General features: G+C 47.0%; 1 protein-coding gene across 2 annotated transcripts in view; it reads left to right on the forward strand.

The window, feature by feature from the left end:
* The window catches only part of PLEKHM3 (pleckstrin homology domain containing M3), a 129,288-nt gene that overhangs the window by 9,586 nt on the left and 98,103 nt on the right, over window positions 1–21,599 (forward strand). For both annotated transcript variants that reach the window (XM_050916132.1, XM_050916131.1), the window contains one exon: window positions 4,779–5,722. In XM_050916132.1, coding sequence (XP_050772089.1) covers window positions 5,119–5,722 — 604 coding nt within the window. In that variant the 5' untranslated portion in view covers window positions 4,779–5,118. The remainder of the gene's footprint in view (window positions 1–4,778; window positions 5,723–21,599) is intronic.

Consider the following 21,599-nt stretch of genomic DNA (forward strand, 5'->3'; position numbering starts at 1 on the left):
TATTATGAAGAGTAAATGGGAACGCCTGATTGATTCTTTGTATGGCGTTCATTATTTTATATGCCTTGATCAGACCCTCCTTTTATTCATCTCTTCCCTTAACTAAACAGTGCTACTCTTTTCCTTTTCTCTTCATATGGACTCTGAGTTACTCGTCTCTGGATCCCTCCTATTCCCGTGTTTGTTTATCTGGGGGCCGGAATCGAGTTTCATTTGATCCAAGTAGATGCAAAAGCCTGAGTGGAACTCTTAGAGTTTGTCGTTGACAGATGCAGTCAATGTAAGGGATCCTTCTAGAGGCTGTATCAGTGTAGTGGCTAAACATGACTGATAATTCACTGTGCATTTATGTAGCACCTTTCGTTCTTTAAGGAAGCACTCCCCAGATTATGGAAAGGGATAACCACTCCCCACTGACGTGACCTTTTTTAACAGTTTGTGCTGGGCATACTGCATCCCAAGGTGGTGATGGTGCGAAGTCACGTCAGGATGCAGCATCAGGTCATCCTGTCTCCATGTGAGTCAGTATCACTATGTGCTTCTGGAATGCATGGCTTTACAAGAATGTGGGAGGTTGTGTGACATGAGATAATCCTCATCCCACAAACGCAGGACACGCTTGCAGCCCCATAAAACGGTTTCCAGTGTTTGGTAATAAACCTGCAAAGTGCACAATTTCTTGGGTACGTTGAGTGATTTTTCTTGTATTGATGCAGACTAGAAAACAAAGTGACTGTGTGGTTTGCTGCCCCTTGTCTTCCCCTGAAACGTCTCTGGGACGGGTCACAAGCCCTTCTGCAATCATTGCTGTTCAGATTGTTTAAATCCATCAAATGAGAGCAGGGCTGGGTTCTCTGCACTGCTGGTGAAATGGCCTCTTTGTGTGGGCCAGCCTGTTGCTTGCAGTGTTTGGCATTTGACTATATCTCATTGCTGATTCTGTCTAAGCTAACACTAACTGCAAATTTGTAAATGAATCTCAAGCAGTCCTGGTATGAGCCATCTCTCATAAAGAAATGCCAGTGAAGGATTTGAGGGTGGGTGGGTTACGGCTATTATTATTATTCTCCCGCCATTTGTTTTCTCCCATGCAAAGGCCTTTTGCTCACGTGCTTGTCCTGGCTGAGGAGGTAAAAAATGCAGCTCCCTTTGCAACCCATGGAAGTTATTCCTTGCTCTGCTTTGTGCTCTGCAGGTGTTGGGTATGGTGCCTGCCCAGTTATCCCAAGACACTCTCGTTTTATTGGTTTGCAAGAGGAGATTTGGGGCAGGGAGCGGTCAATAAGCACCTATGCTCTGTGTTGCTGCTGCCCTCCTCTTCAGAGATGGCTGCATATTAGTGGTGAAACACGGGGTGGAATCCCAGCCCAGCTGAAGTCAGTGGTGTCATAGTTCAGGGCCACTGCATGCACTCTAGGCTCCCCACTCTCTTGGTGGAGACCTGCGTCGCTCTCCTTCCTGACTGGAGTATTTCCAGGTTGCACAGCTCCCTGCCTGCACTGTGAGTTCCCCAGCAAGCCAGACTGCCTAAGCAGGCCTGCTTCCCGTTCTCCTCAGAGGCTACAAACAGCGTAAGTGCCACAGTTATAAGTCCCCACACAGCCCTTTCTAAGCAAGCACATTTATTCTTAAGGGGAAAGTCACAGAGAAAAAACACTAAACCAGTAAAAGAACCTACAAGCATGCTAATCAGCTTATCAGAGATCACCCAGCAGTGGGCCAAGTACTTACAATCCTTCAGCAAGGATTGTGTGCCTCCCTGGACAGAAGGCCCTTACTCACTTTAAACTCAAGCTATTTATCCAAAAGTCTCTTCTTTGTCTGTTGGTCTCTGGAGAATCCAGTTTGAACCAGTATATGGGAGCCTGCGCAGGTGGTGGTACCTCTCTGGAGGTGTGAAAACCTGAATGAATTGCCCCATAATCCCCCCCACACACCACCACACACACTGTTTTTAGTTCCCGGAGGGCTGGGGTCACCCTCCCCCGTGAAATTACATATAATCCGTGGCCCAGAACGATGCATAAACTTAACACAGTGAGATCGCCCACAGATATTTTAGGAAATTGCCACATCTGTCACAAATGGCAAAACTCCCATTGACTTCAGTGGAGCCAGAATTTCCCTCAAGCTGTAGAGATGGACCACAGAGTTGATGTCCAGATCTGGGTTAGGATCAGGCTAGGGTTTGGTATCCTTATTCAAGCTTGAATACGGTTTAAGGTTCAGTTTTGACAGCACTGAAACTTCACAAGATGGATTTGGGCCCCAGATGCTGGAAATCTCCCAGAGTCAGCTATTCCCATAAGACTGGAGCTACACCTGAACTAGCAATGGCAGATTGACTCTTTACAATTTTGGGTCTGACCCAGAATGAAAACTGTGAGGGGGACAGCATGGACTTTGATCAGTCCTTCACTTGAAACCCAAACGTGGGTAGGTATGCACTTCTAATTTTGCCTCCTCTCCAATTATAAGTGTGTAAGGGCCTATATTCTCCTCACACTGCCTCACACATTGTGTAACCATTAACACCCATGCAGAGGGACTGTCACACACACCCCGTTCTGATTTGACACCATTTTACACCCATTTTGTTCAGCTTCACCATTTTGATTCCGGCCCCTCCTCTGACAATTAGTCAGAAGCAGCCTAGCAAATCAGTGCCCATCACAGAGTGGTAGTTAATATGCAGCAAGGCAATATTATTTGAAGCTGCTGTCTGAAGCATGACGATTGGAAGACCATAGTCACAGCCAAGAAAAACAGGATAAGGTTTGAAGTTACCTTGGTTTTGCATATTGTTGCTTTTAAAGCATGTGTCTTACAAAGCCTTTTACAAAGGCCATCACTTCTGAACTGCAGCACCTAATGCCCAGATAGCAAAGATGATAGAAGGCTGCATATTATTAAACAGTAAAATAAGTAATTTGCCACAATAGAGCAAACGGTGGGTGGAAACCAAGTTATTGGGGAATACAAACCCTCCCCGGTAGAGGACTGTTCGTTCCCCTCTGTTCTGAACAAATTGAATGGTCTTCTCTTTATTAGGATGGAGCAGCTGCAGGACCTGCTACATTAAAAGTAGAGCTTCAACCAGATGGGCTAAAGGAGTAACTGCTCTAGATCAGTGGTTCTCAAAGCCGGTCCGCCGCTTGTTCAGGGAAAGCCTCTGATGGGCGGGCCGGTTTGTTTACCTGCCCCATCCGCAGGTTTGGTTGATCTTGGCTCCGACTGGCTGCTCCAGGCCAATGGGGGCTGCGGGAAAGGCGGCCAGCACTTCCCTCTGCCCGCGCCGCTTCCTGCAGCCCCTATTGGCCTGGAGCGGCGAACCGCAGCCAGTGGGAGCCGCAATCGGCTGAACCTGCGGACGCTGCAGGTAAACAAACCATCCCAGCCTGACAGGGGCTTTCCCTGAACAAGCAGTGGCCCTAGTTTGAGAACCACTGATCTAGCTGACAGCAGTAGTGGACTTTTATCCTCCTATGGGGAGCAGCCTCTGCAATGGCAAAGACACACTATAGTGCAGGGTTTTTCTAAAATAAACATTAACTATTTGGTGTTTAGTTTTATTGGAAAATCTCTTCAATTCAGTGTCAACACTGGCTTCCTCCAGCACTAGTGAGGTCTGTCTAAATACAGTATCTAGAGGCCTGCACTCAAACGAATAGAAATCCCCCCAAGGATGGTGACAAGAATCCATAGAGGCGTGTTTCTCAATGATTTGGATCAATTTCAGCTGCACCTGCCCCCAACAACAGGAGCATAGTGAGTGGGAGCCTCACTCCAAGAGACGTGACACAGCAGCAGAGGTGAGGAGACAGGGATTTACTCCTTGGGAAAGGAGCAGCCCCTTACTGTACCAGAATGAGAGCCCAGGGCTCGACTCCCATCTCAGCGCTTTGCAGGTTTGGGCCTCAAAACTCCTCTCTGCCTTGGCACTTCGCAGGGACATCAGTGAGCCAGTTGCCCGGGTGGAGGTGATGGGCTGCTGGTTAATGACGCCCCTGGACATGCTGGATTTTGTTTAGCATTGTGTAGCTATGCCCTTACGTTTCCACCACTGTTTTACGTGCCCTGTAATAGGCTATGTTGATGTGGCTGTGCTGGTCCCACGATATGAGTGAGATAAGGTGGGTGAGGGAATATGTTTTATTGCACCAGCTTCTGTTAACAGGGGAAATATATTCCCTCGCCCACTGTGTCTCTCTGATGCCCTGGGATAGTCCAAAAAGTAAAGACGGAATTCCGAGTCCAGGTCAGTGTTAGCCTCTCAGTCCTGGTTCTTTAGCCAGGTGATCACAGTGCTATGTATAATAAGGGCCAGATAGCAAAGTATTCACTGCACAGCTTAGTTCAGCCTTAACATTTCCGGAACGACTCACATCCTAAAGTCTCCCAGGCTTTTTTTTAGATTCCCTTATATCCTCATAGAAACCTGCACCAAGCATTCCATAGGTCACCGTATCACAGAAAGCTAATAAAGAACACCTTTCACTGTAGCTCTGAAAAGCTTATCTTGGCTAATAAATGATATCACCTTGGCTCCCACTTATCTGGTGCCCCTCCCTGCTCCGTACAGGCTCTAATTCAAAAAGTGATAACACGTAATCTCCCACTCAGTGGACAACAGAAACCCTGTAAGGAAACTTTGTACACAGTAACTTTGATGCCAAAAGGAAAGAGGGGATGATGACAGCGGGAAAAATCAAGTGATTAAACAGCTTCACTTAAATGAAAGCAGGTTTATTAAAATGATTCTGTGCTCTGCTTTACAGGGACTCCAGATTGCCATGAACTGGTTACAATGAATAACTTAACTGCATTCCCAGGATCTGCGTAAATAACTTAACACTCAGCAAAATAACAGTGGAGGAGCAGCAATTCATCCCTGGCATCCTACCGCCTGGAAGTTAAGTAGCAGATCTGAAGTCAAACTCGGATGCCAACAGCTTTTGCCACCAAAGGCTTTGGTGGCCGTTGTATTTCTCCCGCCATATCTAGGTCAGTGTGGTGCCGCAAGCTTTCCTAAAGCATCTTTATCCTCTGTGCCTGGACATTTATGCAGCATCTTCCTAAACCGGCACTGACAACTCAGGCCTTTCAGCAACACGAGAAATGGAAGCACTAGAAGTTGACGACATTAGCCCGGCCTTGGAGGTGACGGAAGATTTCTTCAATAGCTTTGATGCTAAGCTGGAAAAGGTTGTGCAACCCTCCGAGGTGTATGGGGTGCAGGAGGTTCCCGAGCTGGTAGGACATGAAGTATTCAATCAGATAACGAACAGCGGAGACCTGAGAAACATCACTTCCTTAGCTAAAAACAGCCTCATTTGGGAACGCTGCAGAAACGGCCTCTTGGAAGCCAACGCTCCGAAAGCGTTCCCTGCCAAAGGTCAGTTTACAGGGCAAAGGGAGACAGCCCCGGATAATCTCTCCTGGGTGGAGCAAAGGGAAGCCTCAACTTTTAATATTTTTAATCTCTGTCAGCGGCGGAGAGACAGGCCCCGCTCTGTGAACGATATCCTAGTGCAGAACGAGGAAGCCTCCACTTTCAAGCCAGGGCATAACCGGTCACGCTCAGATGCAAGCCGCATAGACTGGGGACTTGTCTTCACAGGTGCATCTGTGCAGCCGCCGTTGAGTCAGGACACCAATTGCTCCGGGCTTTCATGCCCATCACCCGCACTAAATAAGGGAGAGGACGTTCAAGGAAACACTGGTACGTACAGGTGCTTCATTGGTTTTACTAATGATTTCTTTTTAACATTGATCTTGTCTTGAAAAGGAAACAGCTATCTCCCAGATCTGCAGCTGCTGTAAACTGGCCTAGTTCCATTGATTTCAGTGGATCTGTATCATTTTAAAACCAGCTCAGGATCTGGCCCATATTTTTAAAAATATTCCCTCACTGCTGTTACTTGTTCTTGGGTTTAAAAGTACACTTGTTTACATTTTTCATTTCCTTCAGATTGACTAAGAAAGATCTGGTTCTGGTTCTTTCTGGTTAGTTGCATTTGCAGGTTCTCACGTACTAGACAGTTTGGATTGCTAGTTTATTGGGAGACTGGTTAATCTAAAAAAAGGAACAGTTTTCACTGAAGTGTTAGAAATAAATAATGAAAAAATAGGCTTGCTTTTTTTTTTTTTTTTTAAAGACACAACCTGATTTTATTTTCTTAGGCCTAAATTACTCTGTACTATCTCTTTAAGAAAGGTTGGGTACTAGATTCAGAAACAACAGAAACTCCAGCAAACAATCTGTGCCCTTGTCAATATTAATGCATCTCTGTCGGCTTTGTATGGGATGCAGGAAGTCTTGTTATCGGATGGACACAGACTTTCTCAGTGAGCCACGCAAATGAAGCAATGTTTCAACCAACTACACATTTCCCTTTTCCTCTTTCGAGCGGGACGCTGGAAGAGATTTGGCTGGAGGCCACAGAAACCCCGAACCAGTGTCTCCTGCTTGATGATTGTTTATTTTGCAGCTGCCAAAAGTGCATTGAGCACTAATAGCAGACACAGCCCGTGCCACAAAGGTCATACAATCTAAATAAAGACATGGCTTAATAAATGGATACAAGAAAAACAGATGGGGAGGGGAAGGGGAAAGGAAAAGGAGGACAATCATTATAATAGCCAGACTGTGTGGTTGCTTAGGGCAATGTTTGTCAACAGCTGGTCCGCGGACCGGTACTAGTCCCTGAGATCTCCCTGACACAGTTTAGGAAGGGAGCAAGCTGGTCCCTGGTATCAAAAAGGTTAAGAAACAGTGGCTTAGGGGTTACAGCATGCCTTTAAGTCCAGCTTTTTCAAAGAGGTTGGCTCCTTCTTAGCCATTCAAATGTAGTGTCTAAATGGGAGCTGAGTTTTTTTTAGAAAATCTGCCCTGTAAGTTATACCACTGCAAGGGGACCCCCGGGGGTTCTGCCTCCTGCAACTTCTCAGCTCACAAGGGGAACATGCCCACTGCTCCATCCCTTAAGGGGGTACATCCTGCTTCCTATTGCCTGCTGCACCTGTTCCACCCCACCTCCTCCCGGTCCATATTGAGCAATGCACACGTGGGAGAGTATGGGCAGCGCTGTCTCTATGTTCCCTTGAGTGCAGGGATGGTAACTCTGTCTGGTCGTTACAAGGGCTAACCCAGGAGGGGGAAGGATCCTGTGCGCCTATGGAAAGGCCAGGCATTGTGGCCCCTATAGAGTAATGCATGTATCTTGACGGGGTTATAAATTGTGGTCCTCACCTCTTTTTGTGTGTGAGAGAGAGAATTACAGTGTGGGTTTTCAGTATTGTTGGCTGAGCTTGTGAGGACCTTACACTCAGCTTAATGGCATTTCTCTTCCTGTAGCGTGATAACTTTTGAACACCACGTCCGTTGAACTCCAACATTTCTGGGAACATTCGAAGCATCAGTGGCCAGCGCCCTGCTGATTTGGGGAAAAATCAAACCAAAAGGCAGAACATGGGAGACATATGAGGCCTCTGCCCGTTGTTTAGCACCGCTACAGTTGGTCCATGGCACCCGTTAATGGCTTCTGGCATAGCAACGCTTCTATCCCACCTCTGTCCATCCTCCCGACAGAGTTTAATTAATATGTTTACAGCCTGAATGGCTTCTCTCCCAGACAGAAAGAGAAGTAGTGACGGGGAGTGGAGGACAGGAGGTCAGAATGCAAGGAATGGAGCATGGAGGAGGGAAGGGAGCAAACAGAGCCCTGGCAGTGGGGGGCTGAGATGGGGGCCCTATTATGGGGAAAAGGAGTCATACAGAGCTCCTAGCATGGTTGGTAGGTGGGAATGAGGGGCAGGCAGACCAGCTGGCATAGAGGAAAGGAGGGGGAAATGGGAGGAAGAGGGTAATGAGGGTTCAGAGCCCCTGCTGGAGGTATATTGGAGGATCTTGCTATGAGGTGGGAGAACTGGGGCATACAACCCCTGCTATGGGGTGAAATGGGGGGGACCCTGAAATTAGAGGAGACTGCAGAACCCTCTGGTGAGGGGATATTGGGGGAATTCTACTATGGGGGATGGGAGGAATGGGGGCTGCCAGAACCCCTGCCAGATGGAGATGGGATGAATTTCAGAGAGTCCCTGAAATAGAAGGGTGGAGGGGGTGCCCATAGAGCTTGTGGGGAGAATGATGGGATCAAGGAGCCCCTGGGGTGTGCCATGATCTCAGCCTATACCAGCTGCATGACTCTCCTAGTTTTATGCTATAAAAAAGTGTCCTGGGGGGATGGGTTGAGCTTTGTTTGCCCCCTTCTGTAGTTAAAGATTTGTACCATCTAATATTTACATAGCCACTGTCCTCTGGAAGTGCCAAAGAATCCCAATCCACTGCAAACCACCACCCCACCGCAACTGCTCTGTGTGGCACATCCCCGCCCCCACCCAGAGCTCAATGCCAGACTGGGGCCTAAGGATATAAAGCCATAAGAGGAATCACTCTAGCCGCAGGGAGGTGCGACCACCTCCGGGGTGAAACATGCTATGTAACACAACAGCGCTCTACAACCGTTTAGGAAAGGATGCCAAAAAGGGTATTGAAACTGCAGGGGGAATTTAGGCGGGCAGAAGAGAGTGATCCAAAAAGCCTCCTGCCTAGTTTACCTGCTTTCCCTCGGGCAGAATAAGGACACCCCCCCCACAGCCTGCTTCTCTCTGTTTAAAGCTGAGCAAGGCTCCTGTCCCCAGGGCAAAGAGTGCACACGGTACAACAGCAGAGAGGGGTTGACCGTATTTCCCAGAGAGAAAACTGAACACCTCCTGGCACTTGATTGGGTAGCTGCGCCCTGCCCCACTCTCTGAGGCTGTTGCTGGTCACTGGAACCCTGCAGGGGTGCCCCTCAAGAAGTTGTTGCCTGTCCCTGGAACCCTGCTGCCCCCCCATACTAGAACGCTCCCCTCCCCCGCAGGGGACTGGCATCTTCACACACCCCCCACGTCCCTCCACACCACACCACGCTTTTTTTTTTGTGACTAAAATGGGTATTTGTCCCATTTGCTCTTGCCAACTGACTGAGCCAGCAAGAGCAAATGGGACAAATGCCTCCTTTTGAAAAGAACATCGGACAGCCAGAACAGGGCTTAAAAAAGGGACTGGCCTGGCCAAAACGGGATGTATGGTCACCCTAAGCAGAGATCTTCTGTTACCAGAGCTGGAAGGGCTGTATCCACACTCACTCATCTCAGTAAACTTGACTTGACTCCCACAAACTGAGTGTAACTTCAATTCATTAGAAATTAGCAGACTCCATATAAGTGATACCAGCAAACAGTCTACTCCCTACTGTAGCAGGCCTGCTCATTTCTCACTCAAAATTGGCAGCCAATGCCCTGGGGCTAGCTTTTATAGCCCACCCATTCCCGGAATTCCCCGCAGGTGCCTGCAACAAGTCACCTGAGAAATCTAAACACACTGAAATAGTAAAAAGCTTTACTCTCTTAAAAATGACTTTGTGCAGAAGATTATATTTACAGACAACTTCAGCAACAGGAAAACTGAGCAGGGCAGGGGAAAGAGGAATATGTTAACAAGAACAACAAAACTACATCTCTCCAAAATCTCTGGGTAGTAGACTGCTGTTTGTGTAGGAGTCGGGTGAAGGTTGAAAGGGGAACTTAAGAGTCTTTCCCCAAAAGATGTCTCCAGATCTGTAGTGTTTTTTCATAGGAAAAAAAACGTCTTTTATGCTCTGAAAACAGGCTAAACTTGTCTGACTATTTCCCCCCTTCCTGCTCAACCAATTGATGGCTGTTAAGAGGTCAATAGCCTTTACATTTCTTCCTCCTGAGTTAATAGAGGCCTTTCTTTGGTCCTGAGCGCCTTCTAAAGAACTGGCATCTACTGTGAAAAAAGACAAGAAGTGGGTGGCACAACCATGTGTGCTCATGACAGGTAAATATTTCTCATGGAGGTCCCTAAATAAGTATTAAAAATGACCCCATGATTCCTGTTAAGCATAAGTAGCAGCTGTTATAGTAATGGGGGGAGTCATATGAGTAATGCGAGAGAAGGAGAAGTCCGTTCTCTCACCCATAGTGAGATAACCCTTTCTAGAACCCTTCAGAGAACCTAAAGCTGAAGTGCTGTGGCTAGTAGCCTCAGCTGTTTCTTTTCCGTCCTCACTGGACCTGCTTCCTGGAAAGGAGTCTCCCGTGTAGCTTGCAGGCTTTCTTGGTCCTTCTAAGACTGGCCAGTTTGTGTCATGAGTCATTACCTATCTAGAGTATTTAGTCCTAGATGTTTATCTGTTCCCGCGGCGTGTTTTTTCACGACATAGGCAAGTGGAACAGGGTCCCTTCCAAGCATCATGGAAGGAAAGGATTTGAAAAATGCACCTTACGGGAGCAGTATCCCCTTGTGCCTGCCAGCAAAACTGCTAATGCATTAGAAACTAATACTGCTCCCCCCCTCCAGTTTGTGTTAGAGTGCAGTGTTGAGTGGTTAGTGGAACTAGTGAAGAGGGACATTTAAGTTCAGGACAGTCTTTTGTTTTTCTAGGCAGGCAGGCAGCCTCTCCATCCGAAGGGAAAATATCCATAGCACTCAAAGAAGGATCACTTAGACTATTAGGTACAATATGTGAGCAGGTATCTTCGTTGTTCACGTGGATTTTTTTTTTTTCTTCAGACATAGTCACCTCCTGAGCAGTGCCCGTGTTCTAATGCTTCTCCTCCATTATTCTTCTCATTTGTATTATTTTAGGGCTTAAAGGCCCCAATTAAAAGTGGTGAGATTTTGTTGCGCTAGGTGCTGTACTAACACACAATGAGACACAATCCCTGCACCAAAGAAGATGCAGTCTAATGCTCCTGTGCTACACACACTTACACCTGTGCTTAACTAGTTCCATTGGTTCAGGGAGTACTCTTGGGAGTAAAGTTAAGCACAGGTGTAAATGTCTGCAGGATTGAGGTCTCAGTCGACAAGAGAGAAAAATGCAAACACGCAGAGATGAAGTGACTCGCCCAAGGTTACCCAGCAGGTCAGTATCAGAGCCAGGGAAATGTCCAAGGTTCTCCTGACTGTCAGGGCGAAATCTTGACCCCAGTAACATCAATGGCAAACCTGTCATTGATTTCAGTGGGGCCAGGATTACACCCCCTGTATTTTTTAAAAATCCTCATCTGTGGACCGGTAACGCTGGAAACTTACAGAATGCATATTGTTTTTTTCACCATTTCTGCTGGTTTGAAGCTTGCACTACAGTCAGCTTAGGCAGGGAAACGCTGTCTTCTCTAACCTCCATGGGAGTTCTGCCTGAGTAAGGACTTCAGGCCCCACCCCTCTAAAGAGGGAATCTTGTCTTCTGGGCTTATGACATCTATATGCTGTTGCAAGAGTAGAATGATAGAAAGCTGAGCTCTCCTTTATGGCTATATAGTACACTATGGACTGGGTTGGGTTTGTTTTTCTTTTTTTGGGCCAGACATAAGCCTATGTTAATGAGCAACACAGTTTGGGCTTGTGGGTCTCCTTTGTTGGGATCGTTTGCTGTCGACTTACTTTTGAGTTGTCTGTAAACACGTGAATGTTGCTCTCCCTCCCATTCTTCTATTCCTGAACAAGAATGGCCCTTTGCCTCAGATTGGCCAGAGAAGCCCTGGCTCTTCCTTTTCCAGACACTTACAGAAACTTTTCTAATTCTCAGTGCCTAGCAGCAGGAGACTCTTCGGAGCAGTGTGTTTATTTATACAGTAGCTGGTGAGGAGAAGCAGAGCGGTTTTTTCTTTAAGGGAATGTATGGTTTGTGAAAGATGGCAGGGGCCTGACGTCATCATTCATAGATAGACACAGGTACAGCATAAGCCAATAGCAGTTCGGATGTCCTCATGCTGCCCCAGCAGTGCTGTTTAGGAACTTCATTTAGGCTTGAGGGGGGTAATTTGGGACGGCAAAGACCTATTTATTCGTCGCTTTCTCCTGGATCACCACTGGAGGTCAGATGTGGTGGTAGGTTTTCTGTGGTGTGGACGTTTTGTTTACTAGGAAATGGAATCAGATCAGCAATGCATTTCACAAGGGTCCTCAGCTGGCAAACAACTTTTGGCCATGTTTGAATCAGTGACTAAGCCCCAGTCCTGCAGAAAGAGACACATGAGTAACCTTATGCCTGTGAGTAGTGCCATTAACATCCATGTGTCTCCCCAAGCTACAATGCATAAGTGTTTGCCAGACCAGGCTCTTAGGAGGGAAGGTCTCTGTGTTACATTACAGCTCCCCTGAAAGGGATTGATTAGAGCTGCTTGAACATTTTCTACTGAAACTTTTCCTTGAGCAAACGTGGGCTTTTTTCCTCAACAAAAAATTTCTGCAAAAAATGAATTTTTTTAACTAAAAGCCCCAAAAATTCGTCATTTGGTTTTCCATAAAAAACCTGGGAAATTTTTTGGGAAAAAAATGGACCATTCTTCATTTCTTTTGAAATTTTTCATAGAAAATACCATGACCGTTTTCTTTTTAGCTTTGTTGTTATCATAGTGACTGGTCTGAGCAATAATAATCAGCAGAGGGCTGTGCCATGAATCTGTTGCTGCTCTTTTCCTCCTTCTCAAAGAGGGTATAATAATGATACCTATTATAATCATCAGCAGATCTCAAAGTGCTTCACATTTTTAATGTATTTATCCTCATAACACCCCTGTAAGATAGGGCAGTGCTATTATCCTCACTGTACAGAAGGGAAACTGAGGCATAGAGAGGTTAAGTGAATTGCCTGGGGGTCATAGAGGGAGGCTGTGGCAGACCAGGATTCGAATCTAGGACTCAAAAGCCAAGGCTAGTGCTATATTGGAGCATCCTGTAGGAAAACTGCCAGGCGGGGATGATTCTGTGGTAGTTGAAAGGCAGGTGGTGAGGTGCAGGTGTAGGTGTGTGAGAGGAGCAAGATGTTGAAGATGATTGGTGAAGTGCTTATTGTGACCAATCAGGGAGTAGAGCCCATAGGGCCTAGTGCTTGGAGCATCTACCAGGCAGATTTTAGGTGTCTAATTGTCTTTTGTATCTTTGAAAATCTGTCCCTGAAGCACTCGCCTGAGAGCTTGTGACATAGAAGCCATGTATGTAGTGGGTGCACCAGGCACGAGGGGACATCAGGTACAGTATTTTGCACCATGCGTCTAGCACTGTGGGACACAGACTTGGATTTGCTCCACCTCAGTGTAGATGAGAAGGATGAGACATTGCGGCCGTGTCTGACCGAGATCCCAAAATAATCACAATTAACTCTGTAGCCATGAGCTTCTTTGTGGGGATAAAGAATTGGCTTGGAGATTGACAATAGCAAGTGCGTCTGTATGAGATGCCTCCTGGTGGAAGAGCTGGGTAACTAAGGTTGCTTATTGTCTGCACTTATCTGATGTGCCAATGACTTGGATGGAGAGAATGTGCTGTAGAGGTTATTGATAATTGCTGATGATACAAAACTGGAGAAGGAAGAGAAATCAGTAGAAAGAATGAGTGCGGTGAAGGTCAACTGAACAAACTAATGACTTGGAGGATGGGCTCATAAATAGCATATGCAACCGAAGTAGGATAATTGGGCCAGACCCTCATTGGTGTAAATTGACGTAGATGTCAATGGCTCTACAGTTTAGTGACAGAAATGGCCTACCGGATTGAGTCCGTTTGCCTGCATAGATTCCATTAATTCTTTCATGCAACACTTCAGGTGTCAATCTTCAGTATAAAATGGTTACATGATTTAAAAACTCTTGTATGTGAGGCCTTTTTGTGTTTCTGGGTTTCTACGGCAGTAAAGCTCTCAAAATAATCTAGTTGCTGCCATCCTGGTGGCCAGAGCAATATTGCTTTTCATTACCATGTGGAAGATCTGGGTTCTATTGCAGGTTCTGATCCTGCGAGCTGGAGATCTGCAGAGACATCATGTTTGCTCCTGAAAGCCTTGTATGAGTTAGAAACGATCCCTGATAAATCAAGTTAATTTCAGAGTGGCTGTCACCTGGGGTTAACTTATTCCCAGGGTTGAGACGAGGCTGCTATAAAAGCACTGGGGAGGACAGCGGAGGAAGTTTGAATACTGGAAGGCAGAGCATTTAATATGAATTAATATTAATATGAATAATTTGAATGAATATTGGAAGGCAGAGCTATTTAATTTAGTTATTTAATTTTTAAATAGCACCTAGAGGTCCCAAGTGAGATCAAGGCCCCATTGTGGCTAGGCGCTGTACACACACATAGTAAGAGATGTGCCCTGATGAAGTTACACTCTAAATAGACAACACAGACAAAAGGCATGAGGGGGAAACTGAGGCACAGCATAGTGAAGCGACTTTCCCAAGATCACACAAAAGGTCAGTGTCAGAGCCAGGAAATCAGCTGCCAGTCCAGTGCCCTATCCACTAGATGACACTATTTCTTGTGATAAACTCAGGACAGACAGCTGCAAGGGAGGGGTAGGAATCAGTACCAGAAGGCTAAAAGAGCCTCCTCCTTATCAACTGAGAGGCAACCACAGGTCAATCAGGTTCAGCTGTGAAAGGTTACCAAGGTAGCAAATTAGAATCAGCTGAGGGGGGAGCTACCTGAGGTTAATTGGGACCAGCTGATTCCAACTTGGGGCTGCCTGAGACCTTTTTAAACCCTTCCCTGTGGAAGGAAGGGGGAAGAGCAGAGAGAGAAGAAGCCCTGCTGCCAGGAGTAGCAAAACAGCGAGACCCTCCAGGAGGAGAGGCAGTACTTTCTCCCACAAGGGGGTAAGAATTCGCTAACTAGGACTGATGGAGATACAGGGAGTAAACCTCCCCTGTGTCCCAAGGGGGACTGCATTACCTGAGCCTTTCTTACCAGGGCTAAAAGCAGCAGAGACTGAGGAGACTGAGAAGGTGCCTTGCCACACGTGGTGTCAGAAGTGGGATTCGAACCCAAAATGGAGGATGTAGTGAAGGCATTGGTGCAGGCCGCTGCGGCCCAACAAGAAGCTACCAGGGTGCAGATAGCTGCCCAGCAGGAGGCAGTGCGAGTACAGCAGGAGACAAATCAACTACTGATGAGCCAGGCGGCTCAGGATCGAGCCACCCTGCATGAGCTTGTGAACCAGTTAAAGGCCCTGACCACCCTAGCGCACGGCCCCCCTGGGACTCGGCCCCTGCGGGCAGGTCACTACTTACCGAAGATGACGATGGATGATGACGTGGAGGCATACCTCCTTGCCAGTATTCTGGCTCCTTTTCTGTGTGGGGAGGCACAGAAAGCATATTTTGATATGACAACAGAAGCAGCTTCAGATTAGTCCCAGCTAAAGGTGGAGATCCTGGCGAGGTCTGGCGTGACGACAGCTGTAAGAGCACAACGGTTCCATGAGTGGAAATACGGGGTCAACAAAGCCCCGAGGTCTCAGCTGTTTGACCTGATCCATCTAGCCAGGAAGTGGCTGCGCTCCGAGACCCACCGGCCGGAGGAAATCGTGGAAACCCTGGTGCTGGACAGGTACATGAGAGGGCTACCGCCGGACATACGAAGATGGGTCAGTCAAAATGATCCCTCCTCCTATGATGAGCTAGTTGCCCTCGTAAAGAGACATCTAGCAATGCAGGAACTTTCTCAGACCACTGGGGAAGGGAGGCGCCAGAATAGGAGGCAAGTCTATGTACCAAGGGCTCGAGTTGCTGTAGCTCCGGGCTGAACTGTGGAGGGGAGGAAGGAGGCCGAAGAGCAGCCAGAGTACTCAGAGGGACTTGGGGACTGGGAGAGAAAGACTCGGGGGGTAAGGCCTCACAGCCCGAAAACTAGGGGGCTGCCCCGAGCAGGATACCGATGTTATGCATGTGGAGAGATAGGGCATATAGCTGCCCAATGCCCAAACCTAGAGGAGCCCATGCAATGTGACCTGGGAAATCTGGAAGAGCCATGTGACCTGATAAATCTAGAAGGGGTAGCGATGGTCCCTCATAGATATACTAGGTCAGTTAAAATGAATGGCATAAAGACCACCACATTAGTAGACTCAGGAAGTGCAGTCACACTGGTCTCAGGAAAGCTGGTCGGGTATGATCAACTATCCCGGGCCAAGCGCGCAGGGATATCCTGTGTCCATGGGGATGTCAATTACTACCCGACCATCCCAGTAAAAATGGAGGTCTTGGGAAACCCCACTAAGGTGATGGTGGGGGTGATCCCGAAATTCCCCTACCCAGTCCTCATAGGACGAGACTTCCCAGGGTTCAGCAATCTACTTCCTGGAGGGGAGTCAGAAGGTGGTAACGACCCAGAGAGCAATGGGATGGCCTTGATAGTTAGTGACCCCCCCAGCCTTCCATGAATTTGCCCAGGATTTATTCTCACCCCCTGGGAAGCCAAGGAAGACTTGGCGAGAAAGGAGAGCAGATAAGAGGAGAGGAACGAGAATCCTGAACCAGAACCAGAAGCCTACTGAACACTACATCCAAGATCATAGCTAAAGAATAAATCCAAATTTTTGCTAGAGTGGGAATACCCAAAGAGATCCTGACGGATCAAGGAACTCCCTTTATGTCTAAATTAATGAAGGACCTATGTGCAATGCTCCACATACGGACCCTAAGGACATCAGTCTATCATCCGCAGACAGACGGCCTCGTCGAGCGTTTTAATAGAACATTGAAGAACATGATACGAAAGGTGGTGAGCCGGGATGGGAAGAACTGGGACACCCTGTTACCGTACCTAATGTTTGCGATAAAGGAGGTACCACAGACTTCAACTGGGTTCTCCCCATTCAAACTGTTATGTGGTCGCCACCCCCGCGGCATACTGGACATTGCCAAGGAAAGCTGGGAAGAACAGCCGAACCCAGGGAAAAACCTCATCGAGCTTGTGTTGCAGATGAAAGACAGGATAGCCCAAGTCAGCCCCATAGTGCGGGAACACATGGAAAGGGCATAAGGGGCCCAACAAACATACTACAATCGTCAAGCGACGATCTGAAAATTCCAGGTGGGAGATCGAGTAATGGTGCTTGTACCCACAGCAGAGAGCAAGCTCCTGGCCAGATGGCAGGGGCCATATGAGATAATAGAAGCCATTGGAGAAGTCGATTACAAGGTCCAACAGCTTGGATGCCAGAAGCTGGAGCAAATCTATCATGTAAACCTGTTGAAACCTTGGCAAGACAGAGAAGCTCATGTGGTCACTCTAGAGTCACCTCCTCCCGAGAGCAACCCACCTGGCCAAGTGAGAATATCCCAAGAATTGACCCCTGACCAACGATCTGAGGTGATCAACATGATCAAGCGCAACCGGGACGTGTTCTCGGAAAAGCCAGGCAGGACTACTGAGGTTCACCATCACATCCTCACAGAGCCTGGAGTGAAGGTGAATGTCAAGCCATACCGGGTCCCGGAGGCGAAAAGAAAAGAGATCAAAACAGAAGTCAGGAAAATGTTGAAGTTAGGAGTCATTGAAGAGTCGCATAGCCAATGGTCAAGCCCAGTGGTCCTTGTACCTAAACCGGATGGCAGTATGAGATTTTGCAATGACTTCCGGAAACTGAATGAGGTGTCCCAATTTGATGCGTACCCCATACCCTGGGTAGATGAGTTAATTGACCGACTGGGGAAAGCACGATTTTTGTCCACCCTTGACCTGACTAAGGGTTATTGGCAAATTCCCTTGGCCAAGGCCGACAAAGAGAAGACGGCCTTCTCAACACCAGAGGGACTGTATCAATACACTGTCCTCCCTTTTGGTTTACATGGGGCTCCTGCAACCTTCCAACAGCTCATGGACAAACTATTGTGTCCATATGGCAAGTATGCAGCCGCCTATCTTGATGACGTCATTATACATAGTCCAGATTGGGAGACACACTTGGGAAAGGTGGAAGCAGTCCTCGACACCTTGAGGAAGGCGGGGCTGACTGCAAATCCCTCCAAATGTGCAATTGGGCTAGCAGAAGCTACCTGAGGTTAATTGGGACCAGCTGATTCCAACTTGGGGCTGCCTGAGACCTTTTTAAACCCTTCCCTGTGGAAGGAAGGGGGAAGAGCAGAGAGAGAAGAAGCCCTGCTGCCAGGAGTGCAGGAGCAGCAAAACAGCGAGACCTTCCAGGAGGAGAGACAGTACTTTCTCCCACAAGGGGGTAAGAATTCGCTAACCAGGACTGGTGGAGATACGGGGAGCAAACTTCCCCTGTGTCCCAAGGGGGACTGCATTACCTGAGCCTGTCTTACCAGGGCTAAAAGCAGCAGAGACTGAGGAGACGCCTTGCCACACTCTCTCAATACCTCCCTTAGTCCACTTGCATGGGTGATGCTTCTCACCAGATCTTGACTGCTCCCTCAGATTGGACATTGTCAGAGTAGAAGTGAGGCAAGGCAAGTTCAGCGGTGATGCTGAGGGTGGGGATACATTGGCGAGGTAGCTGCATTATAGCGATACGTAGCATGACCTACTCTGCTGTCTTGTGTACATGGGAGGCTCTGGAAGGTGGATGGAGATGGAGAATCCAGTAGGAGAGGGTGAGAGGGGCACAGACACAGAAGACAAGCCACCGGGGCAGAAGGGTTATGGAATAGCACTGACGAGCTTGGATGTGAGGCCTGACTGGGACTCTTCAGACTGAATTATTGGCTGCAACTATGGTGGGGAAAATGGTTTCTCCCTAGGGCTTTGTGCTGCGGAGTTATGGAACTTCACCGAGTTACTGATACGGAGTTTTGATCTCCTGGGGCCATGCTAGCTGCTTATCATAAAGTTGTGATTTTATATAGCATTGCCAGCTTGGTTTCCAAGGCTTTTCTCCTACGCCCGATGCCAAGCTAACTATCCTAATGTGAGCTGAACCTGTTTTAAAAAGCTTTGCTAGTCGCTTTCATCCCTTTCTTCCTTCACTTTGAAGCTGCGTTAGGGAGTTTATACAAAAGCTGGCTAATGCTCTTTCATTTGCTATTCCCATTTCCTTTAGAAGTGCGGGATGTACATTTCATGTATCTAATAGCCACTAATAGGTAACCATTTTTGTAGTGTATGCACCTTCTGCCTCTTCCATACCTGTGAATGGGGGTCCTGATGCTGGTCTCCCATGCATCACTCTGGCACTTGAGAATTCATTGGGCCCTCGGCTCTGTTACACAGTGACAGCCACCAGTGCAAAATGCTATTGTTCTGACCTGGAAGCTGTCCACTGGTGTAAGTGACTAGATACGGTGTAGGTCAATGGAGAGTAAGGCCTATTGCCTTCAGGGGATTTACTCCTGGTTTATACCAGTGTAACTGAGGGCAAAGTCAGGCCCCAGATTCAGAAAAATTCCTTATTGCTGCATTTAGAAAAACAGGGAGAAAAGAATTATTTGTAAATCTCTATGATTTGGCTAGGCGGTTCATTTCACGCTGCATCTTTGTATTGAATCATATTCTAGAATAGCTGTCATGTGAACATTTTATTGGAAACGAGCACATACCTGGTTTGTAGAAGTGGTTTAAGAAACCTAGAATCATAGAATATCAGGATTGGAAGTGACCTCAGGAGGTCATCTAGTCCAACCCCTTGCTCAAAGCAAGACCAACACCAACTAAATCATCCCAGCCAAGGCTTTGTCAAGCAGGGCCTTAAAAACCTCTAAGGATGGAGATTCCACCACCTCCCTAGGGAACCGATGTGTAACAACAGACAGCATGAATAAAGCTGTACTATAAAAAACAGGCTTGTGTGCTCGTAGACTGATAGACTTTATGGTCAGAAGGGACCATCGTGATCATTTAGTCTGACCTTCTGCATAGTGCAGGCCACAGAACCTCACCCACTCTTGAAATAGACCCCTCCACGTTCCTCAAGTTTGATCCGTTTCTCAAAATCTTCACTTCTTTCGTTGAAGGAGGTGGGTATGATTGCATATTTCCATTGCCCCTTGGAACAAGGTGCAGTTGTTTTGAATACGTTATGCACATTTACCATTGACTGAAAATGTGATTTAAACCAACTCCCCCAGGAATGGACAAACCTAGAATTAGAGGTAGCCTGATTCACCGTTCTCAAAGTCGGTTTTGCCATCCTTGAAGCTAAAGACTGAAAAATCGTGAAAGCTCAGTGAAAACGGTTCTTCTTCTATTAATGTCAGTATTGTTCTGTGCAAACTGCTGCCCAGACACACAAGACCCCAGGGTAAGGTTACTTGGAAGCATGTGACATAAGGCTAAATAAACCAGTTTGGGCTCTTATAACCTAAATATTGGGAATTTAATTGCCAGATATAAAATGCATTGTTTGCAGGACAGAGGCAAAGCAAATATACTAATTACCTGGGAAATTCCTTCCTCCATCTGAAATGGCTGTTGGGAGGTTAATGGAGAAGAGACCAGGATGTGACTTGCGAAGGAAGTGAGCACTATCGTGCCAGGTGCAGCGTGCTCGAGTCCCCGTCCAGCAAAACACTGCAACTTGTCCTACTGAATTTGATGGGGCTGCTCATATGCTTATAGATTCAATTGCAAAGGCAGAAAGAACCACTGTGATCATCTCCTACATAATACAGGCCATGGAACTTCCCCAAAATAACTCCTCGAGCAGATCGTTCAGGGAAACATCCAGTCTTGATTTAAACATTATCATCGATGGAGAATCCACCACGATCCTTGGTAAATTGTTCCAATGATTAATTACCATCTCTATTAATTTAAAATGAAGCACACGTGTAGAGTGATTTGCTAGACTGGGGCCATAGCACTCAGCTCCTTGTAGGGACTGAGCCTCGTAAGAGACTGGAGATGAGTAATCCAGTTTAATTATGTGTGTTCATTATGTGTCAGTCCTGTTTTTAAATTAATAATAATCCTGTGTGCTGTGAACACCTGATCTTGCAGCCATAGAAATAAGAACATAAGAACAGCCATACCAGGTCAGACCAAAGGTCCATCTAGCCCAGTATCTGTCTACCGACAGTGGCCAATGCCAGGTGCCCCAGAGGGGGTGAAGCTAACAGGCAATGATCAAGCGATCTCTCTCCTGCCATCCATCTCCATCCTCTGACAAACAGAGTCTAGGGACACCATCCTTACCCATCCTGGCTAAATCATTGTCAAAGCTTCCACTGAATTCATTTGTGTAGGATCAGGGCCTTGAAAGCATAGCCTTTTGGCCAAGGATTTTCCTTGCAAACATTAATGGATTAAGCTTCATGGCAGGCCAGTAAAGTAGGTGTCATATGCCCTTTACAGATAAGTAGACTGAAGCACAAAAAGGTTAAACGAATTGTCCAAGGTCACACAGAGAGTTGGGGGTCAATCTGGGAACAGAACCCTGGAGCTGTCTTCTCTGTCTCCGAACAACGCTACCTACTCTCAAATGTATTCAAATAATGGGGATGTGAGAAAACACATTTATTTGTTTTTTAATAGTAGCATTTATTTGGCATGTGAAGGGACAGGCTGCCTGCCTACAAACAGAAACACAAATATAAGCTGTTTAGCAATGGGGAAAAAATACCCCAGCTTTGCTTAAACCACTTCTGATCTCCCCTCTTCCAATGCTTGTGGAAATCAGAGATGATTTGAGGATGCTGAGCCACCATGTCAGGTGGACACTCAGTGCAAGAAATTTTAATGAGATGTAATACAAACAAACTAACCAGAGAGAGGAGGTAATCTGCAG

The sequence above is a fragment of the Gopherus flavomarginatus genome, chromosome 10 (genome assembly GCF_025201925.1).
Source record: "Gopherus flavomarginatus isolate rGopFla2 chromosome 10, rGopFla2.mat.asm, whole genome shotgun sequence".
Taxonomy (NCBI): domain Eukaryota; kingdom Metazoa; phylum Chordata; order Testudines; family Testudinidae; genus Gopherus; species Gopherus flavomarginatus.